Raw genomic sequence first — 10,207 nt, forward strand, 5'->3', positions numbered from 1 at the left:
GTATTGGAGTTTCAGCTTCAGCATCAGTCCTTCCAATGAATGCTCAGGACTGATTTCCTTTAGGATGGACTGGTTGGATTTTCTTGCAGTCCAAGGAACTCTCAAGAATCTTCCAAGAGTCTCATAATTAGAAGGCCAAGTTCTGGTACAGAGAAGTGCATTTCCCTGGCCAGCTCATCTTATTTTAGCAGAAGGAGCTCCCCTCCAGGGTTCTCAACAGGGCCTGTCATGTCCCTGAACCCTAAATTTCCTGGGGACTGGAGATGCTAGGAGCCTGAACCACTTTGCCCAGCAATTCTCATTAGGGGCGCCTCTCCCCAGGGAACAGGGCCTATAGGGTGTATAACATCTTCCATCTCTTGTGTAGGCAGCCAAGCAGCCTCCGGCGCAGGAGACAATAAAGACATCTTCAGCTGCCTGGTCTCTGGCTGCCAGACCAAGCTGCCCTCCTGTGACACCATCCCTGAGAAGCAGAACCTGGTGCTGGTGTGCAGCCAGGTGTTGCCCCTGCTTCTCCAGGCCAAGTTCCCGTCCCCAGTGCAGGAGGAGATTGACGCCGAGCTCACTCGCTGCGCAGACGGAACCCGGCCAGACCCGGAGGTCCTCGGGGCCGCCAGCCGGCTGAAGGACATCTTGAGACCCCTGAGAACCTGTGACCCCAGATTCGCCTACCGCTACCCAGACTGCAAGTATGATGATAAGTTCTGAGGGGCTGGAGCCTTGCCTACCCACATCCTCGGAACTTCCACTGCCCACTTGGCTCACTGCATGATTGAAAGAAGCTGCTCCCTTTTAGCCATTGGGAGAAAGGAACTTTGGTGTCCCAGAGACAGAGGAACATGCCAACCACCAGAGGACAGTTGGGCCAGAGGGCGGCGTGACTGCTACCTGTCCCCTCTACCCCTAGCTGGGACATCATGGAAGAGCCCAGGGTTGGGCATTGGAAGACCTGGATGTGGACACTCACTCAGCCTCTTTGAGCCTCAATTTTCTCTCTTCTCCACAAGACTCTTGAGTTAGTGAAAAATGCCAGAGATGTGAAGGGCCCAGGACACACACTTCCTCCTCCCAACCCAGTTGGTTACAAAGAATGTTCCAGAAGCACGCATGCACAGGCAGGGTAAATGAGACAGAGCCATGGAGTCAAAAGAGTGACATGGAGGAAAGACTTGGCCCTGGTGCTAGCCCTCCTGCCACACTCCCCATACTGCCATGGGGTGAGGAGACTGAAGGCCGAGGGGACATGGGGACAGGAGGCACTTAATGGCGTGGGAAGGAGGCAGGGGTAAGAAGAGAAGAGTGCTGGGCTGGGGGCCAACATGTTTGTCCACATCCTCTGAGAACCAGATGTCAAGACAGGATTAAGTGGGCAAGGATTGTATTGAGGAAGATGGCTGTGTGGGAGGAAAGGAGGGGGCAGCCAAAGACCATGGGGAGAACCATAAGGCCAGGCTGGAAGGCTGACGCCCCCTCCCCTGAGTGAAGGCAATAAGATCAGATGAGAGCATCCCAGAATCCCCTCTGCTCAACCAAAATAAGATTCAGCAGGGCTGTCAGGGTGTCCTTGAGGTAAAGCCAGTCATCAGAGGAACTTCCCAAGGATGGACGGCCCTTATATTCCCGCTGCAGGGAACAGCCCATGGGAAGCGTGGCCTTAGCCCAACTGCAAAGATGGATTTCAAAGCACAGCGCAGGGCACTTAGCCAGTTGAGCTCCCTGGAGCAGGAGGTCTGTGAGTAGAACATTCTTCATAGCCATAGCCGGGGACCAGGGCCAGGTCTCTCTATATAACTTCCTCCAGGGCAGGACTCTAAGGAGTCTGAGAATTTTCGTTAAAACTTGGCCTTATGGGTCATTCTAAAAAAAACTTTTTCAAGGTCAGCCAACAGAATATATTTTATTCAGCAGCTTGCGTGTTTTTATACCTTTCAAATGATTAGCCATGTGGTATGTCAGTTTCCATGTACCCTCTTGCCCAGGCTGCAAACACTAATGGGAGTTCCTTGGACTTTTGCCCAGTCTCCCTGCCTGCCCTCTACCCTCAGAGACCTCTCAGTTGGCCTCCTCTTTTGGGCTTCCCTGGTGGCTCAGATGATAAAGCACCCGCCCGCAATGTGGGAGACCCGGGTTCGATCCCTGGGTTGGGAAGATCCCCTGGAGAAGGAAATGGCAACCCACTCCAGTATTCTTGCCTGGAGAATCCCATGGACAGAGGACCCTGATAGGCTACAGTCCATGGGGTCACAAAGAGTTGGACATGACTGAGTGACTTCACTTTCACTTTTCTACCTCTGAGTCACCACCTTTAAGATAAAATGCCTGGCGTAATAGGCTTCATGCAGCAGATGTGGAAACTGAGGCCCAGGGAGGCAGAGTGACTTGCCAGGATAGTTTCAGAACTCCAGCAACCAGTCCAGGCTCCTCTTGCCTTCCCTTTCAGCCTTGTGTGTGGATGTTAAGTTGCTTCTGTCGTGTCTGACTCTTTGCAAGCCTATGGGCTGTATCCCGCCAGACTCCTCCGTCCATGGGATTCTCCAGGCAAGAATGCTGGAGTGGGTTGCCATTTCCTTCTCCAGGGGATCTTCCTAACCCAGGGATCGAACCCAAGTCTCTTAGTCTTCTGCATTGGCAGGCAGGTCCTTTACCACTAGCGCCACCTGGGAAGTCCCCTTCAGCCTCTGTCCTGCCCAACTTTGGTCCCTTTGTTGACATTTAAAGATGAGCCAAGGAAAGTCATATTTTGTTGTACACTGCAATGCAGTTGGGGGGTCTCCCTTTTGACTACCTCTGGGGCAACCATGACAATGAGGATGCCAAGACAAGCTTTTGGAAGGGCAGGTTTGGGCTGCCTGAGAATTTCTGAGCCAGTTACTTCCTGGCTTGGTCTGAAGGGTGACTGATCACCTTTCCCAACACCTTGCTTTTTTTAGCCCAGTGAAACTGATCTTAAACTTCTGGTTTTCAGAACTCTCAGAGGATACATTTCTATTGTTTTAAGCCACCCACTTTGGAATAATTGTTATAGCAGCCACAGGAGACAAACACATATCTTGAACTCATCTTAATGTCTGCTTACAGAGAACTGAACTTGCAATACTCCCTAATTCCAGTCTGTTCTGATGGATTCAAAAGCCAGACCCACCAGGAGGGAGTTATTATGTGTCCATATCCAGGTCTGAGGCTTGGACCGTTCTGTTCCTCCACTTACTAAGCCCCAGGCATCTTAACTAGACCTGAGTCCTACCTGGACCCTAAGCTTTTCCTGACAGCCCAGTCCCCATCAAGCCCTTTCTGAATCCCTCCTCTGTACCCCTGAACCCCAAGTCTGTGCCCATATGAGGCTAATCCCAAGGGTATTCCAGAGAGATATATGCCCCTCCTTCCCATCCAGCTGGGCACTCCTTGAAGGTGGCAGTGGCACAGAGCTCTTTGTGTTCCCTGTCACAGCCAGCACCAGGCTGAGCACAGAGCAAGTGCTCAGAAAATGTTCTTGCTAAGAATAATGACTATGTTTTTCAACCCTTTTTGTTTGGTGTTTTTCATATACCATATGCTCTAAACTGATTATTTGTGTCCCCCTCCAAAATTCATAGGTTGAGATCTTAACTCCCAATGTGATGGTATTTGGGAGTAGAGTTTTGGGGAGTTAACTATTAATGGGTCATGAGAGTGGAGCCTTCATGAATGGGGTGAGTGCCCTTATAAATGAGACCCTAGAGAGCTCCATCACTCCTGCCTTGTGGGGACACAGCAGGAAGATCCGGTCCTGGCTGTGAACCAAGAAGCTTGTTCTCAGCAGACATCAAATCTGCTAGTGCCATGATCTTGGACTTCCCAGCCACCGGAACTGTGAGAAACAATTATTGGTTATAAACCACCCAGTCTGTGGTATTGTTATAGCAGCCAGAACAGACAAAGACAGCATGCTGGACATATACAGGATATAGCCACTTCCTCAAGACAGTTCTTTCCCCTCAACAGCCAGGAGACAAGTGAGTAAACACTCTAGAGACTTCAGTCAGAATAAAATCATTGTACTGGAATGTGATTGGAGACAATAGAGTATTTTTCTGGGTTTCATCAGCCACTGTCTTTTTGCCTGAAGCTACATAATTTGTGGGGCCCAGTGCAAAACGGAAACATGGGGCCTCCTGTCATTGAGAAATGCAAGATGGCACCAGCAGAGCATTAAACTAAGTGCAGGTCTTGTGTAACTCTATGTTGCCTGCCCACGCAGCCAGCTCTGAGTGCCTGAGAATGCTGATTAACCTCTGTGTAGTGGGTTCTTGGGATTTACTGGGGTCTCACTTGACCTCCACAACCAAAAGGAGTATCTGTGGAACCAGAGGTGATATAAAATATTTAGTAACCATCATGGCAAAGTGAGAGTGTTAGTCGCTCAGTCGAGTACCCATGGCCTATAGCCCACCAGGCTCCTCTGTGCATGGGATTCTCCAGGCAAGAATCCTGAAGTGAGTTGCCATTTCCTCCTCCAGGGGATCTTCCGGACCCAGGGATTGAACCTGGGTCTCCTGCACTGCAGGCAGATTCTTTACTGTCTGAGCCACCAGGGAAGCCTTATCATGGCAAAGGAACTGACCTAGGAGAACAGACTCCATTGGCTGCAGTTGTCAGGTCTGCATCCCCACAGCCCTGTGGGCAAGTCCTACTTTTCAAACAAGGAAACTGGTTCAGCGATTTGCTCAAGGCAACAATTTTCAGGTCTCCCGCTTTCCTAGTCCTCCCGTGTAGCATCTGACTTCTGCTGATAAGCAATTGCAAGAGCCTGAATGTTTCCTCTAGAGTTTAAATAAATACTTTGTGGGATTTGTGTTCATTTCGGAAAAAAGTAGAGCCCTGGAATCAGACAGACCTGGTTTCAAATCACGACTCTGCTGGTTACTCGGTAACCTTGGGCAAGTTGCTTAGTCTCTCCAAGTCTCACTTTCCTCATCCATAAAATGGTGAGGAAAAGATTTACCTTCATAGGGTTATTATCCCATTTAAATAACTGATCATTTCTCAAGGGCCTGGCACATGTGGGCATTCTGTATCTGATGGCCTTTCCTTAGGAAAGGGCAGAGGGTTTCCTGGCAGAAAGGGCTCCTCACACAGCCGAAGTGAGTGCTGTAGCCTCTTGGGAGGGATCTTGACCTCTGTCCCAAGGCTCTGCTCCAGACTAGAGGAATCATGAGGGTGCTGCAGGCTGCCAGACAGTGTGACAGGGGCCATTTTTCTTCCCTCTCACTCTCCAGACTCTGGGTTGATCTTGAAAGGCAGCTGGGAAGCCAATACGCTCGCATCCCCAGACTGGCCCTCCACCAGGCTCAGGAGGGAATCCTCCTCAAGCAGGTAATTTGGGGGGCCTTGGGAAGTCCATCCATGCTCAGGAAATTCTAGTGCCCTCTTGGCCCATTGAAAGCTCTTGGCTCACTGTCTATGCATGGTGATATGGCTTTTCTGCCCACTTAGGGCCTGTTGTCCACAAATATTGGCACAGCTGAGCTCACATGCACACAAGTATACTCTGGTCTGTCCACAACAACTTTGTGTCATTGTTTAAAAATGGTTGTGACTGTGGGTTGTGAGGGATGGTTAACACCCAGGCAGGGGGCCCCAAATGTGCAGATATAATGACCCTCCAAGAAGGCAACTTAGAGGAATAGGCCAGCAAAGGGGAACTGAACAACCAGGGGCCTGCCTATTGGAGCTCATCGTAGAAGCAGACAAGGAGAGGGAGAAGCCCCAGCCCACTAGGGCGATCAGGGCATCATCTCAGGCCTGAGCTGCCTGTGGAAGCAGTGTGGCCCTGCAGACAGAGTGGCAGTTCTGGAAGCTGAGTCATCTGCCTTCAGATCTTGTACCAGCCCCTCTCACAAAACTCAGTGCCTCAAAGTTATTGATTGTAGCATTGTTCATAATTGCAAATATCGAAAACAATTTCAATGCCACGGGAGAGTGATTGAAGACGCTGCAGCACACATCCACACAAAGGAGTGCTATGCAGCTCTACAAATGAATAAGGAAGATCTCTAGGAACTGATATGGAGTGATTTGCAAGCTATACTATGAAGCGAGAAAAAAAAGCACAGAGGTGTGTTTACAGAATGCTACTTTTCATGTAAGAAAAAAGATACAAGAAAACATTTATGCATCTGCTCATCTGTGATGCAAAAAATGATATCGTGTGTGTGTGTCTGTGGGTGTGTAGCTATATAAAGAATAAACCAGAAGCTAATGAAATTGGTTCCCTACAGGGAATGGATGTCAATGGAGTGGAAAGAAGAGAGGAATGGGAGTGAGCCGAAGGGATGAAGAGGGAGTGAAACTTCTCTGAGTGTACCTTTTTTTTTAGAATCATGAGACTACCTCACACAATCCACAAATAAAGAATCAAGATCAGCCAGGATGTGGGTTGAACTAAAATGAAATACAAAGAATAACAAATGGACACAACTGTATTGAAAAAAATAAAGAATAAAATAACTACACAGAGAAACTAACCTAGTTTAACCTAGGTTTCTCTAACCTAGGTAACTTGGAAAGTAAGCGTTTTGACTACATAGTATAAGACAACAAACAACAAGAAGTCTACACACACTTTAAAATGGTTAATTTTATAGTATGTGAATTCTACCTCAATTTAAAAAGAGGGGGGAAAATCCATTCACAAAAACTGTGCTCTGGTTAATGATTATTTTTCCTATGAGAATCTGGGTTAGCAGTTCTGAAACTACTTTAAGTCTTGAGCAAGTATTGCTTGGAGAAAAAAGTTACAAGTCAGGAAATACAGAACTTTGTGCTCCTTCCAATTTTGAATGTTGTGATGTTAGACTGGAATTGGAAGTATCACTATGAACTCACGAATTTTTTTTTTCTGGCCACGACTCAAGGCAGGTAGAATCTTAGTTCCCCAACCAAGGATCAAAGTCAAGCCCCTTGCAGTGCAAGTGTGGAGTTTTAATCCCTGAACCACCAGGGAAGTCCCTGAACTCGGGATTTTTTAGGTATATATATACACAGATGGATAGATATAGGGCTAGAGATGTGAGTGTAGAGAAGTGTGTAGAAATATATTTCCAAGCTTTATTCTCTGAGATGGCCTATAAGCAGTGACACTCCAGTACACAGTGCCTAGGTCTTGGTTTCTAAGACCTAGTAAGAGAAACCAGAGCTCTTTCGGGAAATGGCTGATTCTGAGATTACATAGGGAAAGTACAAGATGAGCCTGTAATACTCTTGTGCTGCCAGAAAGGGAGGACGTGCTAAAAAAATTGGGGGCATGTTAAAAGGACACAGGAACCAACTTGAAGGGGCTCCCATAGCCAAATTTGGGACAATTTGAATATTAAATAAGTAATGATAGAAATAATCCATAGAATAAAATCAATTCTTATGAGACCATACTGATACAAATAAATAACCAGATAAGTAAATAAATGGGAAAGGCAAGAGCTCTTCTTTACAGTAGAATTCCAATAAGTGCAGAAGAAATGATGCAAGTGGAAAATCACCACTTGGCAAACACCAGATTAATAATGATTGCAGGCAAGAATCCTCAGTAGGGGCTGAAACTGGTTGATCAAAGTAGGAAGAAACAGGATGCTTGCATGATCTCAAAGTTACCTTGCCACAACATCCCATTAATTACAAAGAGGAAAAAAAAATTGTAAATTTATGCTTGAAGAAACCTGGCAGACACTACTGTAACCAAGTGATCAAGGTCAATGTCACTTGTCATAAGTCACATAGACATCAGGTACGTTCTGATATGATGCACTGAGAAGGGTATTTTTGCTCCACATGCAAAACCTCAATTGACTCATGAGATAACATCAAACAAATTGAGGGACAACCTACAACTAGCCATGAGAGACAAGAAAAGAGTGAGGAATTATCATGGATTGCCGGTGCCTAAGGAGACAGGAGAACTACATACAACGTGGGGGCCTAGGCTGGATCCTGGAGCAGAAAAAGGACATCAGCAGTGACAACACTCACCAGCCCAAACTCAGCAGCAACAGAGCTGTAGTTGAACCAGTTGAATTTACTGCTCATCAAAACAAGGGAGAACGGGCACCATGGAGCAACATGAAGTGTCTTAGTAAGAGGGGGTTAGAAAGGACTTAGAGATTTGGGCTTATTAAGTGATTTGGGGGAGAGTTCAAGAAAGCAGAGCTTTGCTTTAGATGGAATGCTGTCAGGAACAGGGAGTAAATCCATGATTGCATGCCTCAGTAAATCTTATCTTTAAAGTGGGAGGAATGGCGCAGGGTAACTCTGTAGTTAGGGAAGCAGCAGTCACTCACAGTAGCCAGGATGGGGTGTATTTGGTCATTTTTATTTAAACAATGTTCATGCTACTGTGGGCCACGTTTCTCTTTCTCAGTGGGACAACTGTTGAAATTCTAAGATCTAATTATAAACTGTGGAAAATTCTGAAAGAGATGGGAATACCAGACCACCTGACCTGCCTCTTGAGAAACCTGTATGCAGGTCAGGAAGCAACAGTTAGAACTGGACATGGAACAACAGACTGGTTCCAAATAGGAAAAGGAGTACATCAAGGCTGTATACTGTCACCCTGCTTATTTAACTTATATGCAGAGTACATCATGAGAAACACTGGGCTGGAGGAAGCACAAGCTGGAATCAAGATTGCTGGGAGAAATATCAATAACCTCAGATATGCAGATGACACCACCCTTATGGCAGAAAGTGAAGAAGAACTAAAGAACCTCTTGATGAAAGTGAAAGAGAAGAGTGAAAAATTTGGCTTAAAGCTCAACATTCAGAAAACGAAGATCATGGCATCTGGTCTCATCACTTCATGGCAAATAGATGGGGAAACAGTGGAAACAATGGCTGACTTTATTTTTCTGGGCTCCAAAATCACTGCAGATGGTGATTGCAGCCATGAAATTAAAAGATGCTTACTCCTTGGAAGGAAAGTTATGACCAACCTAGACAGCATATTAAAAAGCAGAGACATTACTTTGCCAACAAAGGTCCGTCTAGTCAAGGCTATGTTTTTTCCAGTGGTCATGTATGGATGTGAGAGTTGGACTATAAAGAAAGCTGAGCACAGAAGAACTGATGCTTTTGAACTGTGGTGTTGGAGAAGACTGTCGAGAGTCCCATGGGCTGCAAGGATATCCAAACAGTCCATCGTAAAAGAGATCAGTCCTGGGTTTTCATTGGAAGGACTGATGTTGAAGCTGAAACTCCAGTACTTTGGCCACCTGATGCAAAGAGCTGATTCATTTGAAAAGACCCTGATACTGGGAAAGATTGAGGGCAGGAGGATAAGGGGACAACGGAGGATGAGATGGCTGGATGGCATCACCAACTCGATGGACATGGGTTTGGGTAGACTGCAGGAGTTGGTGGTGGACAGGGAGGCCTGAAGTGCTGCAGTTCATGGGGTTGCAAAGAGTCGGACACGACTGAGAGACTGAACTGAACTGAACTGAATTATACTAGTACATAGTATTTTATCAGTGTTCTTTTCCTAGTTGCAGCAATAGTACTATGGCTATGTAAGGTGTCAACATTAAGGGATGTCAGATGGGGGAACTCTGTATATGATTTAGGAATATTTTTGTAAGTCTAAAATTATTCCAAAATAAAAAACCAAAAAAGCAACTCAGTGTGTGAAGCAGAAATTGTTCAGCACCAGGTGAAGAAACTGCCTTGCATACTGGGGCTGTGTAATATAACACAAAAGACAAAACACAAAAGCATTATATGTGTGACAAGATGGTCCTAAGAAGGGAAACTGAGTTGGATTAAAAGGAAGATTCAGATTACCTATGTGTATATAATTGAGTCACTTTGTTGCACAGCAGAGATTGGCACAATATTGTAAATCAATTATTCTTCAACAGAAGAAATAAATAAATCAATAAAAAGAAGATTCAAGTCTCCCATTTAGGGCCTACTCCAGGGTGATGCACATTGAGTAGAAGCACCATTTCCACTGTTCAGTTTGCCCAGCTGAATGAATATACATGTACTAGAAGTAGGGCTGCCCCTACCACACTGGAAGGCAGTAGAGACCTGGGGCTCACACGTTCACTTCTGATTCCTTTCCTTCTACAAGCAAACCCTGGTGCCTCATGAAGAGAGCTGAAATCTCCCTCCCCCCACTCCACACACAGTACCCTGAGCCTCCGGCCCTTTACCTGAATCCACCTTTCCATTTCAT

At 46.3% G+C, this 10,207-nt stretch overlaps 1 protein-coding gene across 1 annotated transcript in view; it reads left to right on the forward strand.

Annotated features, from left to right (window-relative positions):
* The window catches only part of DIPK2B (divergent protein kinase domain 2B), a 50,251-nt gene extending 40,606 nt beyond the window's left edge, over positions 1-9,645 (forward strand). The window contains exon 5 of the mRNA XM_005891347.3: positions 368-9,645. Within this exon, the coding sequence (XP_005891409.1) occupies positions 368-708 (341 nt within the window). The 3' untranslated portion in view covers positions 709-9,645. The remainder of the gene's footprint in view (positions 1-367) is intronic.
* Positions 9,646-10,207: the final 562 nt, after the last annotated feature.

The sequence above is a fragment of the Bos mutus genome, chromosome X, assembly GCF_027580195.1.
Source record: "Bos mutus isolate GX-2022 chromosome X, NWIPB_WYAK_1.1, whole genome shotgun sequence".
NCBI lineage: Eukaryota > Metazoa > Chordata > Mammalia > Artiodactyla > Bovidae > Bos > Bos mutus.